The sequence below is a fragment of the Vicugna pacos genome, chromosome 2 (assembly GCF_048564905.1).
Source record: "Vicugna pacos chromosome 2, VicPac4, whole genome shotgun sequence".
Taxonomy (NCBI): Eukaryota; Metazoa; Chordata; class Mammalia; order Artiodactyla; family Camelidae; genus Vicugna; species Vicugna pacos.
Window position 1 is genome coordinate 21,942,562 of NC_132988.1, and position 14,407 is coordinate 21,956,968.

Below are 14,407 nucleotides of genomic sequence, written 5' to 3' on the forward strand. Positions count from 1 at the left end.
CCAGCTAGTAAACCAATGCGATAGAGCTTATCATCGAAATTGCCTCCATTTTATAAACAAAGAAACAGATTTAGACAAGTTTTTGACTTGCCAGAGGTTGTGTAGCCAGTAACAGCAGGGCTGGGATTTGTACCCAAGACTCTCCAACTGCAGAATTTAGCTCCAACTCACTATAAACTCCATTTTGTCACAGGTGGAAGTGAGTTTAAGAAAGAAGTTACTGCTATATCCCCAGGGCCTAGAACTGTGCCTGACACCTAGTGATACTTAGTAAATAATTGTTGGATCCATAAGTGAATGCATTCAGCAGTTTGAAAAGGACGGCCAGCATCTCCAAGTTGGTTTGCAAAGCTCCTACCAAATTTAAGAGGTATGTATGACCCAAGAAAGATTTTCAATCAAGTCTTTGCTGTTACTTTGTTATTCTCTACCAAACTGCTTCAAAGGTGTCACAATGTAACCTGCAAGGGAGTCCCCTGGACTTTCCACTAACTTCTCTGTTATGCTGTTTAGTTGTAAACTGGTGAAGACACTACAGAGTAGGAAATATTTTTATCCCTGGGAAATAAATTCAGAGAATAAGTCTTTTTTAATCCCTACTGTTCTTCGGTGTCTTATAATGAATTTGCAAGAAGTGCATTCTGAATAGCTAAGTGTGGCCTCTGGAGTTGGCTTGGGCTGGAAGCTAGGCTCCATCCCTTATCAGCTGTGTGACATTAGTAAGGTTACCTCTGCCTGTTTCCTTATTCAGAAATTGCTGGTTTGTTGTTAACAAAATGAGTTAACTTAGATCAGAAGCATAGCATCTTACCCAATACCTGATCAATAAATGTTAAGTATATTACATCAAAAATATCCTGTTTTCTTCAATGCGTGGAAAGCTCATTTATTCATTCAACAGCAAACAGGTATTGAATGCCCACCATGTGCCCGCCTCTGCTCCATGTGCAGAAGACAGAGAACAATGTAACTGTCTGCTCCCCAGAACAGAAGAGGACTCAGAAAATAAAATAAGATGCACTATATGCCTGGTGGTGAAATATGGCTCAAAAAGAGAGGTAAGATAGTGGGGGAGGATTATTTCACACAAGGTGGAGGGGAGGTCTCTGAGGGACACATCTGATGGGAGTGACAGAGATCTGGGAAAAGAGCATTTCAACAGAGGGAATTTCTGGCCTCTTAGAAGAAGAAGGAGAAGAGGCAAGGAGGCCAGAAAGCAGAGTGAACGAGGAGTAGTAGGAGACAGAGCCAATGAGGTAGGAGCAGCCAGACCCTGCAGGGGCTGGCAGGCCATGGTGAGGATTTTGGATTTCACCTCAAATGAGATGGGAACCGTTTGTGAGTTTTGAGCAGAGGATAGACATGATCTAACATGTTTGAGAAGGGACAGTCTGGCTGCTGTATGGATAGTTGACTGGAAAGGGGCAGGAGTGGAAGTTAGGTCGTTATCACCTTGGTCCAGGTGAGGATGGTGAAGGTTTAGAGCATGATAATAGCAGGGGGCAAAATAAATCGAGGCCAGATTCTAGGTAGTGTGAACATAGAGCTGACGTGGTTTGCTGTGAGTTGGATCTTAGGTGTGAGAGAAAGAGCACAGTCAAGGATGACCCCAAAGTTTTTATACCAAGGCATTGGTGGACTCATTTTGCCATTTTTTTTGTTGTTGTTGTTGTTATGGGGACACTGAAGAGGAAGAATATATTAGTCGGGATTTTCTAGAGAAACAGAACCAATAGGATGTGTGTATATATATACACACACATATATAAACTTATATACATGTATATATACACATAAACATACATATACATACAGAAATTTACTATTGGGAGTTGGCCCATGTGATTGTGGAGGCTGACAAGTCCCAAGATCTGCAAGGTGTGTCCGCAAGCTACAGACCCAGGAGAGCTGATGCTGCCCTTCCAGTCCCACAGCCGGCAGGCTCCAGACCAAGGACATGCCAGGGTGTTTCAGTTCTTGTGTGAAGGCAGGAGACATCCAGTGCCCCTTTTTAAAGGCAGCCAGGCAGGAGGTATTCTCTCTTACTTGCAGGAGGGCCAGCCTTTTTGCTCTACTCAGGTCTTCAACTGATCGACTGAGGTCCACTCACATAAGGGAGGGAAGTCTGCTTCACTGCCTATTGATTTAAATGTTAATCTCATCCAAACACACTCTCAAGGAACACCCTGAATAATATGTGACCAAATACCTGGGCACACTATGGTCCTGTCAGGTTGATGCAGAAAATGAACCACCATGGAGGAGGAGCAGATGTGGAGAGGAAATCCAGAGTTCTGCTTTGGACATATTAAGCTGGAGATATTTATTAGACCTCAAAGGAGAGATGTTGTTAAGCAGCTGGGTGTAGAGACCACTGTCCTTGAAATACATTATTTTTCTCTTCTCTTGTATATCCCATATGCAGTCCTGATATGAAATTCCTTGTATTAACAGTGACTTTAATTGGTCCTGCCCTAGTTATTTAGATTAAATACCAGTTCACTAACACTGATTTGCTACATCAGAAAACTTATTTCTTAAGACATCATGGCTTCTCACTTTTCTGAACCCCTTCACCTTTTTTGTTTCATCTTTCTGGATGCCCCCTCCTCATCTGTCCATCTAGAAAATACCTTTTAAAGATTCATGAGATGGTATCACCTGCTCCTTGAATCTTTTCCTGAATCATTTCAGCAAACTTCAGACTAGAGACATTCCCATTTTTCCTTCTCTTCAGATTCTCTCTCCTTTCCTTTCTTTATTTTTCCTTCTTTCTAGAAAATATAAAGTTTTCCTTTTCTTTCTATATATATATGTATACACACACACACACACGCACAATTAAAGCAATAAAGAAAATAATACATGATAGTAGAAAGCACCTAAAATCCCAGAGTAATGATGAATAACCAGTTTTCTAGAGTTTGCTAGATTTATATACACAAAATTTTGTAATTTTATAACATAAGGGCATTTTTGTAACTTATTTTTATAAACTGCCTTTTAAAATCAATAATATGTCATAAAGATTTTTTAATGACAATCCCTATACCTGAATATGACTCATTTTTAACACTTGCTTATTTTAGTGTATGAATATAATATACTTTATTTATCCTGTCCCCTAATAGTGGTTTTCTGTTTGTTTTCTTTTTTCTTTTTTCTCTTTTTTTTTGCTATGATAAGCAATGCAATAATTCATGTGTAGCTCTACATGAATCCTTTAAATTATTGCATATAATTCATTATTTGGATATAATGTAATTTATTTAACCAGTCCCTAACTGATGTATATTTCAAGTATAAAATACTCACACATACACGCACGTGCGCGCGCGCACACACATACACACAGTTGAAAGAAGGGAGGGAGGGAAGGAAGGAAGGAAAGAAGGAGGGAAGGAAAGAAGGAAGGGAGGAAGGAAGGAAAATGTAAGAAAAGGGAGAATTATTGGCTTACATAATTGAAACTTCTAGGGCATCTTGGCTTTAAGCCCAGCTGGATCCAGGACAGAAATGGTGTCACGAGGACTATCTCCATTTCTTGGCTCTATTTTCCTCTGGGTTGGCTTTATTTTCAAACAGGCTTTGTCATTGTTATATCAAAGCTGGCCCCAGGCAGCTCCAAGCTTTTATGGTCTTTAACTTCCAGGATTTCTGGAGGAGAAAATATTCCTTTTCTGGTATTTCCAGCAAAATTCCCAGAGAGAGCTTTAATTGAACCAGTCTAGCTGCACACCCATCTTTGAATCAGTCACTATGGTCAAGAGGAAGGTGACCTGAGTGACTAACCTGCCCTTATAACCAGGAAGTCTCCCCTCCCCGCCGTACAATTCATGGGCTGTGAACGTGGGTAGGAGGGTTTTGAAAAGCTATGAAGGTGTTCTGTTACTAGATGACATGAGCGTGGTAATTGAGAAGCCCAAAACAACAATACTTAAGATGGATTAACATAGTTAAAAAAAAAAACCACCAGTGCTTTTGTAAAAACAACAAAAAGTGTTTTTATGACTACAAATCTGTATAACATCAAACTGTAAAACGTCCGTGGTTGGAACATCATTTTAACCAACAGATGCCACACTGCTTCTGTTTTAAGGTTGAGTGACTCCTGCCCCTTGCCAATCAGCCTTGTCTTCTCGCCTTTTTGCAACATCTGTCAGTTACTAATGCACGGATGGTAAGCAGAAGTGGATCAATAAGCTTCCTCTGTCCTGGGCAGCCCTCACTTCATCCCTATGCCTGGTCTGTTCCTTATGGCACCTGAGGCATTACACACCTTTTCCTTCTCCCATGCTGAAGATTTTCTTTAACAGAGAACTGGCAGGAGGGGATGCAGAAAAATGAAAAGTGTTGCAGCCAAAGCTGAGGCGTTTGTTTTAAGTCTCATGGGCACTAACTAATAGTCTGATCCTAACATTGTCACATTTCACATTCAATGATTTTCTGGTCTCCCCACTAGCCAGCATATAACCAGACACATGACTAGATCAAGGTATATGAATGCCTGGATAGGTTAATCATTTAGTTGGACCTTGAAATCACTTTGTTTGGCATTTACTCAAAGGAGAAACTGAGAGTAGGGGAAAAGCCTAGATCACTAGTAGCTGTCTTTCCTCCATAGTCCCAGCCTTGCATACCCCACTCAGTAAGGCAAAACCCCAGTGGTACCAGGACACACCCTTCTTAGTAGGCAGGCTATACACGATCTATCTACCTTTGCATGACTCTAGGGTCTTGAAAACCCTGCCCTACCACTGCAAAACAGGGAGACCATGCTAGCATGCTTTCTGAACATGCACAGTGCTCCCCAATGGAACTCTAGACAATACAGTTTTCTCCATCTCATCACACACTTAGTTCGATCATCCTTATATCTGCCCAGCTCAGAGGAATGAAAAGAAATTTGAGGAAGCTGACATTAACAAGCAGATCACTAAACTCTGGAGCCAAAGTTAACCAGTCCTGAGGCACCGTGAAGTAAGGGTGGTGACATCAAGAAGAGTGAAATGATAATCTGTGTTGATGGAGGGTGGAGATTGGGTGGGGGAGAGAGGGAGAGTTGGCCAGCAAAAACAAGATGAAACATAGAACTATTTTCAAACACTTTTTAGCCGTGGGACCCTTATTTCAAAGGAAATCTTACTCCAATTTGAGTTGAGTTGAAGAACAGCCAAGACCCAAACAACTCCGCTCCCCACCACGCACAGCCCCTGAGGCCCCTCCCAGGGAATTCTTAGAGCTCAACGTGGCTTAAAAAGCGCTGACCTAGACTGTCTACTAGAGTAACAGTGAAGAATGCAGTTTGCTCAGAGTCAAACTGATGTTGCTCAGGCTTTGTTCCAAAGTTTAAAAGGGAGCACTAGGCTGGGGAACAGGCAATATCAAACCATTAAACAGATACCTTTGGGGGATTTTTCCTTGGATGATGAAAGTGATGTTTGTATTCTTAAACTGTCGAATCTTACTATTTTTTACCTTTTGAATGTTAGATATAGAATGGTAAACCTTTCCTTAATCATTCTAACTAAGCTTAGGTTAATTGTTTTTTCCAATCCCCTTCTCACTAGTTTTTTTTTTTTTAACCGAGACAAACCCGTTCTTAGCCCTCCCTTAAACTCTGCTCAATCAAGAGCTAACTGCAACACTCTCATGTTGGCCTGTTGTATTATTTATATTTCCTTCTCCCCACTAGATTATTAAACTCCCTTGGGGAGGAAAATGTTTCTGTTCAAGTCTGCATCCCTTGCACCTAACATAGAACTTGTCAATAGTCAATAAATATTTGCTGAATGGATGACAATAGCAGCATGGGAATAGCTACAAGGCCCCTACCACCACCACCACCATAACAACAACAACAAAACCACACAAAGGGGATCCAGACAGGTACATAAGACGGAGGCTTTGGAGCTGATTTGGATGCAAGTTATGTAAACTCTTTAAGCCTTCATTTTCTTATCTGCAAAATAGGAATAATAATGTGGTGGAGTTATATCTTTCTCAGCATGTAATTGTAATCACCTTAAAACCCTCACATCATCCATGAAGTGAAATAAGTATACATAGTTTGGTACATTCCTCTGCCGACTGAGCATCTCCAAAATAGTTCCCCCCTCTCTTGTTTACTTTTGAGCATGGATTAGATAGATGGACTATATATATAAAATACACAAGACAGAGCATGTAGTTGAATTCATGTTAAAGTTGAATTCATGTTAAAGGCACCTTTGGGCCGACTCTGGTTTACATACCTCCTAGGGTTGTTGGGATTATGAAGTTGGTTAACATGGGAAAAGCCTTGCCTAGTATCTGACTCACGGTCCCGGGTGTCCAGTAGATGAGACAGACACAGATGCTCCGATAGAATCTGTAAGAGGCTGGCCCTGCTCCATCTACCTCTCTTCCACTCCGCACCTCTCCAAGCGAATTTACACACTACCTCAAATCCCTGAGAAGCTACATTTCGAACAGATAAATCACATGTTACTGTGATTTTCTCATACTGCATTCACATAGTTTCTACAGAATGGCAGTGCAGTAGTCATCTCCTCGGGTCTCCTGTTCAGGACTGGTCACAACTCCCTTCCCATTTTGTAACTTTGGGAAATTGAGAATCATTCACTCTTTCATTTACTCATTCCCCAGACACAGTTCTGGAGCTCTCTCATGGTTACGTCCAAAGACCAATAAAACCTAAGTGAGAACTAGGTAAATACACAGAACATAATGTGATTATGTAAGTGCCAAGACAGAGAAACGCACATGGTTCAGAGCTCTGATACGGTGACTAGCCCAGAATGGGGGCTGAGGGAGGCCTGGCTTCTGGAAGAATGACTCCTGAGCTGAAGCCCTCCTAAACACTGCAGCAGCAGCCTCAGACTTCAGTTGAAGTGATATCTGGATAAAAGGCAGTGATCTTAGTTTCACAGAAATGTAGACCCTTAAAATAAGAAGGCACCTTAGGAACCTACTTCCATGTCATGTTCCTTCAATAGCGTGTGCTCCGGGGTCAGATCTCCTGGGTTCAAGGTCAGACTCTGCCACTTTGCATCTGTGGCTTGGGGGAAGTTCTGTAAGCTTTCTGTGCCTCAGGTTCTTTACCAGTGAAGTAGGGGCCAATAATAGAACCTGGACTAGAGCAAGTTTTCACTGAGCGTTGACCATTAAAATGATATCTGAGGCTATTGCTGATCACCAGTAAATGTTTATAACAAAAAAAGTACAGTTTTTCAGTTCTTCAGTTATGTGTTAAATAATTGTCTCTGAAGTCAATGGTTTGGCTGCTGGTAGGCCTCAATAAATAAGAGATTTTATAAAGATTGTCCCCAAATTTCAGAGGTCTTCAACATCTTACATGGAAGCTAGACCTTGTTCAAGGCAGATGCTTTATTACATCAACTTACTTAGCCTGAGAATAAAGGTACATATACATGAAACAGAACAAAAAGCTTTTAAAGAATTTATCTGCCATGGACTTTAGATAACCTTTCTCCCGATAACCATAAAATGATTACACACATATTTAAAATATATAAATAAGAAAATAAACCCATTAATTCATATTTCTCTCAAAATTTATGACATGACCTACAGCTTAGTAAACCTCTTCTTAATAAAAAGTGAAAATTAATCATGTAAACAGGGTCTTGATAGGGATATTTAAATACTTAAGGAAACCAACTTTCGAAACACCCCTTGCCTACGGGGCTGTCATCTGCATACAATTGGTTTTTTTAATAAGTAGAAGGAGCGCATTAAAATAGCTCCAAGAGGCCAGTAATGATTAGACTGGAAGAATGAATGCTTCAAAAGTTATGAAACTATCTTTAAAGATATTACATAAGTAAGATTTTCAGTTAAATAAGACTGACCTTTCCCCCTAATAAGGAGGTTTTATTGTACAGAGATGGATATTAACATGACAAACTCAGAGTACTAATACTCAAAAATGCTGGTCAGATTCACCCTTCTGGGATTTTTGCCTCTGGGTTGCTACATCCCCCCTGCTTAAAGGTCAGAATTCAACACATTCAGTTAAGGTTGGGGAAGGATCTTGAACCCCAGGTGCTAGTGATTCTGGCAGAGCTGATGGTAAGGGGAGTGTGGTCTTTGTCACAGACTGCCTGTCCAGGCAATTGTCTTGAACTTACATAGATTTACAACTGCCTTCAATTTTTACTCTCTCCTACACAGAGCTTTTTAGAGTGTGTTTCATTCTGTGGGACAGAACAGGATTTTGGCAACGCTAGGTTAAACAAAGTTAAACATGCTTGGTTGCAAGATTTCTTGTGGCCCTCACCGTGGTAATGAATCTTCGAGAGAGAGATGCAGTACAGATCATCTCCTAAACGTATTTGGCTCAGAAGCCTTTCTGGTGAAACCTCTTACAGGACCGGGTTCTTCAGAACACTCCCTAGAAAACAGTATAAATAACATAACCACTGCATCGCCTGAGTAAAAAGTAGACATCAGCTAGAATCCTTTCAATGGCAGCATTGTCCCAAAGATAGAGTCTAGGCTTCTGGGAGATCTGCCTCTTGCTTTTCCCCCAGCCTCATTTCTCATCACATCCGCTCACACTCACGTGAGACCCTGTGAGAGGGAACTCCTGGTGGGTTTGCCTCAGGGCTTTACTTCACTGTCTCCTAGCTCCCCACTTTGGACCTGCCCCCCACCTTTGCTTGGCTCACTTCTGCCCAGTTTTTAGAGTGCCCGCGGAGACCCCCCCAGGCATGTCCTGGAGGCCCCATTTACATGTTCCCAGGCCCACTTCATTAGTCCCATCACTGTATCTACCGCCCTGAATCGAGTTGGCTATCCCTGAGGTTGGGATGGTGTTCCATACACTGTTCTGTTGAATTCCCAGTGCCTACCACAGTGCCTGGCCCACAGAAGGCCATCAACTCTCTTCATGGAATTCCTGAAGTGATAGCTCTTACTAGGTAGTGGAGGGCAAACTCCCCTCTGCTGCTAGTAATTCAAGGCTTCCTGGGCCCACTCTGGGCAAATATAAAAAGGTCTGCTTACCTGTAGGTGGGCAAAAGAGGGTTCCTACTCTACCTTGGTCACCAAGTATTCTTTTAGGGGACAGTTATGAAGCCAGCTCTATTGATCCACGTTAATAAGGATGCAGAAACGGCACTTACACAGTAGTTTTACACAAAGCCCTCTTTCTTAGCTCTGGGACACTGGGCCCTATCAGAAGGACATGGGAGGATGATGTAGAGTTGGCCTAAAGAAAAGGGAATCTGGTTCAGCTCCCTAGAACTGTCAGCTTTGGCTTAGAGCCAGAGCCTTAGCACAACCTGGCACAGGGACTTCTGCAAGCCCTTCTTCTCTTTGGCATCCAGGCAGAGATCATCAGTGTCTTGGGATGCAACCACGTAATTTCTTTCTTGTCACTGCTATGGCATCTCAGATTTCTTTGCCTTTCTAGAGCAACAGCACTGAGGACATGTCTATAGCTCCCATCCAGAGCTTTGCTTTGTAGCAGGTGCATATAAAAGATCAAGATGGTCATGCTACCAGGGTGCTCGGTAGGGAGAAGGAACCAAAATTGCTTCCCCAGATCTTGGACTTACCTATGACTTTCAAAGAATTCTTTAGTATGGTGATGAAGAAAGCTGGCAACCTTGTAGGAATATATATCCTTATAGGAGAGTCTAGAAGTAGCCAGTATAAAAGCCTCTGCTTTTTCTAAGGTGACCAGAGTAGATAAACATCTGTAATTCAGGGTAACTTGCCTATATTGCTCAAGACCCAAGTCTTGTTCACTTCCTGCTTCTTTCTTCTAATCGTCCTGCACAATTAGGATGGGGTTTCTGACCTCAAGTATGTCACAGAGGAGTACTTACCGCACAGGTTAATTTCCTCAAAGACTCACCCCTCACCCTCCAGTGGGCCATTACACAGCTTCACAGCCCTTCCTTTCCCACATTTTGGTCTTGGAGCTTGTGGCTGCCACTCTTACCATCTTGACGAGATAAAAGATGGGTGCTGTGTGTGTGTGTGTACCTATACCCATAAACGGTCAGCCATTCTTTTGTGTTTAGTCAGTCCACTCATGCACTAAACTCGGGCAGTAAACTATACTGTGGTTGTGCAAGAATAGCTCCACTTGTCTTTGGGGAGCTCTGGGGTAAAGCCACAAGTATGCTCCTCCATCTGCTGGTCCCCCAAAGGGAAGGATGCAAATTTTCGTGTATTCTTGGCTTCCCTTCATGATAGGAGAGGTAAACAGCTTGATGGGAATGTGTGTTGCTGCTACTGTTGAATTTTTTTTTCAGAATGACAAACTCTCAATGAAAAGTTAAATTCTGAGGCATAGGAAAAAGTTAGAATTGGAACCCAAGTCTCTAAACTGAAGACCCAATGCTCAAGACCCTCAAACTTGCTGCCTCTGTAAATCAAATTGCACGCTTGTATGGGTGATGTAGGTAGGAATAAGAAAAATTCTAGTGAAGAAAGAGCAGTGTGAATGCAGAGTCATAGCTTCCTCTCTGCAGTGAAGCCATGTGTTTCCTGAATTAATAGAGATATTATTTAGTGAACATGTGAAACAGACAAAGGCCACTTTGTGATGTCTTTTCTTATAATTTCTTATAATTTTCTGTTTTCAGAATCTGAACTGCCTTTTTGCTACAGAACTCAGTTTAATTTCCTAACAGACGTGAAGGAGGGACAGTTATGATACAAAGTTGTGTGTTAACTAACTAGCCCTCTGAAAAAGTATGGCAACTTCAGTGAGAGATACTCTCTCACATTGGTTTCACTACTTAGAGGTAACCTCACACCACATTAATCAATATTTTCTGCCCATTTTACCATATAATCCAATGAATATTAAAGATACAGTTCACCATATAGACCTGATTAATTGGAGAAAAATATAGCTTCTTATTGCTCACATTATGAGGTTAGAAATAGCATCCTATGCTAATCTGCAATGCCAAGAAATGAAGATGGTTTAAATCAGATCTCATGACTAATGCATGAGATCCAAAGTTCTTTTATTTCTGGCTATTTTAGAAAACTGGGGTGTATTTTTACCCTAAAAACTAATTCTATAAGATTTATTGAGATAATACAAAATGCCTTATTATTAACAGCTCACAATTAAGACTTTGTCCTACTGATGATCACAGCAATGCTCTTACTCTATATTATAAATTTTTTCAAAATTATGTATATGCAATAGGTTAAGTCCAGATTCAAGGATGTTATATTTGATCCTTAGTTCTTGTTAGTGTGGGTTTTTATTTTTTTTGATACTCAATATCTGGGAAATTGACAAAGTTTAGATTGCTTTCTGGGATTGCTACTCCGTTTTAATTGTACTTACTGTGAATTCACTTAAGCAGAAAGAAATTATCTAGCAAGAAAGTAAGCCTTATTTTTGCTTGTTTTTGTTTTGGTTATGACAAACTGTGAAATGCTGTGGTTTTCCTATAGTTCTAGTCCATGAAATCTGCAATCTTTCCACTTGATTTACGAAGGACCCTTAATTACTGCTGTCATTAGCACCTAGTGTTCAAAACAGTCTGTTAAAATGTACTGTTAGTCTCACCTCCAAGTTCCCGCTTGCTTTATTTTAATTTTTTCCAAGGGTAAGTAAAACAATAATTGCCCTAATAACAACAATCATTATGTACAGTGAATTAATATTCCAAGTTTTTTGTTGCCTATTTATTTTTGTTCGGGATTTGGTATTTATGTTTTAAGACTGGCCTATAGTTGGAACAAGTGTCCGTAAGCAGGGTTATCACTAGCTAGGACTTATTACCTGGGTTTTTAAAACAAGCCACTCATTTGCCTTTTTCTTTCCACATGGATAGGGATGATAGACAACTGCTGTGAAGCTTCAATGTTTCTGCCTGGTCATGCACAGTTCTGCAATATGATGCATAAATGTATAACAACAACTTGGGCTCGCCTGATACCTTGCTTGGAATAAGGAAATCCAGCCAGGCGCGTCCACGCGGCCGTTCGCGCGCGCACACACACGCACGCGCACACACACACGCCAAAAGTTGATTCATTCCCGAAATCCTCCAGAATATTTCTTTTTCTTTTTTCTGGCAGCGCCGGCTTCCCAGTCTGGCAGTTAGGTTGGGGGCGTGGGAGGGGCAGGGAAGGCGAGCGGAGGGAGGCGGGAGCCCGGTGTCGGATGCCCGTGCGCGCCGCGCCCGCTCCTGCCGGCTGAGAGTCCGGGCCGGGTTTTGTGTCGTGTCCCCGGGCTTGTCTCACGGCCTCCAGCCGCCGCCGCTGCCGTGTTTACTGAGCTCGCGCGTCCTGATATCACTCCGCTGGCATGGAGGAGGAGGAGGAGGTGGAGGAGCGAGAGGAGGAGGAGGAGGAGGAGGCGGCGGCGGCGGCGGCGGCGAGCAGTTGATCATTGTGATGGTGGCAGGAGCAGAGGCGGCAGCGGCAGCCCAGCCGAGCGTTAGGGGCTGCTCTCTGCGCGGCGTTTTGCAAAGGACTTCACCGATCTACTTTTGCAGTCGCCTCGGACTGTCCATGTGTTTACTTCCCCCAGCCCGAGGATTCGATATCTAGGTTCCTGTGAAATGCAACTGAGCAGCCAAAGTACTTTGAGAACACGGGGCGGCATAAACACCAAAACTTTTTTGTGGAAGGAAAATGCAATAAGCAAGCTTGCTGTTTTCCGATGCGGTGTGGAGTGAGTGTGTGTCGCGCGTGTCCTCACTGGAGGCATATGCTTGTGTGTGTACATGGGGTGTGTTTTTCGGTACGTAGGGAGAAAATGCTTGCCAACCACCGGAAATCTCCTGGAATTTATTAGAAAATAATGGATTATAAAAAGAAGGCAGGCGAAGAGCGGATCTCCCCTCGAGTTGCAACCCGATTTGCTGCTGGCTCAGTTTGTTGTGATTCTTTTTGTTGATAGGTGTCTGATGGTATTCTGATAACACCCCCCTCTTTTTTTCCCCTCGAGCTTTACAGTTTAAAAAAAGGAAACAAACAAAAAAAAAACCACCCCAAAATCTCTCCCCCCCTTTTTTTTCGCCCGGTCGGGATCGCTGTTTCCATCCATGTGCTTGCGTCTCCCCCGCGTTCCACTTAAACTATTTTAATCCTTGGACCCAAGGAGGAGGCTGATAGGGGGTGGATAAAAAAAGTTCTTCCAAAATAGTGTGCCCGGGGAGCAGGATGGGGGATTTCGCAGCCCCCGCTGCTGCCGCGAATGGCAGTAGTATTTGCATCAACAGTAGCCTGAACAGCAGCCTCGGCGGGGCCGGGATCGGTGTGAATAATACTCCCAATAGTACTCCCGCTGCTCCAAGTAGCAATCACCCCGCTGCCGGCTGCGGCGGCGGCGGCTCCGGGGGCCCCGGCGGCGGATCGGCGGCCGTCCCCAAGCACAGCACGGTGGTGGAGCGGCTCCGCCAGCGCATCGAGGGCTGTCGGCGACACCACGTCAACTGCGAGAACAGGTACCAGCAGGCTCAGGTGGAGCAGCTGGAGCTGGAGCGCCGGGACACCGTGAGTCTCTATCAGCGGACCTTGGAGCAGAGAGCCAAGAAATCGGGTGCCGGCACCGGGAAGCAACAGCACCAGAGCAAACCCCAGCAAGATGCGGAGGCTGCCTCGGCGGAGCAGAGGAACCACACGCTGATCATGGTGAGGGCGCGCTGGCAGCGGCATGGGGCGCGCGCGTGGCGGGGGGAGGCGTGGAGCTTCTTACAAGGGGGCACGAGGATCTGATTTGCACGGCGGGGGAGGTGGGCTGAAGCCGAAGGGTTAACGTCAACTTTTCTGAGGTAAAAGCTGCCGTCGCCGCTACCTGTTAATCTGTCAGGGTTGTCAGATTTGGGGAAGAGGGGGCGAGAGGGGGAGAAGCCAGTCACGACTGCGAGGGGCGGAGGGAGCCTGGAAGAGCGTCGGTGTGAGGCACTGGAAAAGTTTCCCCCCTCTCCCTTTCTTAGATACCGATTTGAAAGAGAGTGAACCCAGAGTTGAAACCTCGCTCCTCCTCTTCAGCGCTCTCACCCCACCCCCCAGACCCGTCCCCCATTCGCCCACCCCTCAGCACATCTGCCGGGTGCAGGGAGATATTGATGCTGTCGCAGATTCTGGGCGGGCACCAGGTCTTCGAACCCTGGGGGAGAGGAGGAGGAAGGGAGATGCTGTCGCCTCCTCTCCCCAGCTCACCCCCTTCGGGCTGAGAAAGTCTTGAGAGTTTTGTGAATGAACTTTGAAGTGGGTGAGAAGCAAGCGAGGGTGGGTGCGCGCGCGCACGCGTGCGCGCGAGGCCGATGCGGGGCGCGGGTGCGCTCCCTCGCCTCTTGAGACACCGGGCTGGCCTGGCAGGTGGAACGGCCCAGAGGGCCGAGGGGGGAGCTGCTCGTGGGGGCGGGTGAGGAGACCTAAGCCCTGGGCTTAC

General features: G+C 44.2%; 1 protein-coding gene across 11 annotated transcripts in view; it reads left to right on the forward strand.

Annotated features, from left to right (window-relative positions):
• MAML3 (mastermind like transcriptional coactivator 3) overlaps positions 1 to 14,407 on the forward strand; it is a 562,009-nt gene that overhangs the window by 161,527 nt on the left and 386,075 nt on the right. For 8 of the 11 annotated variants that reach the window (XM_072937352.1, XM_072976663.1, XM_072937350.1 and 5 more), the window contains 2 exons: positions 194 to 370; positions 902 to 1,058. Coding sequence is in view for 2 of the 11 variants with exons in the window: in XM_031692184.2 (XP_031548044.2) it covers positions 13,174 to 13,644 (471 nt within the window). In the remaining 9 variants the exon portion in view is untranslated. Of the gene's footprint in view, positions 1 to 193; positions 371 to 901; positions 1,059 to 12,321; positions 13,645 to 13,727; positions 13,785 to 14,407 lie in introns of those variants that run through there. The other 3 variants (XM_031692184.2, XM_031692188.2, XM_031692197.2) reach the window with 2 other exon arrangements.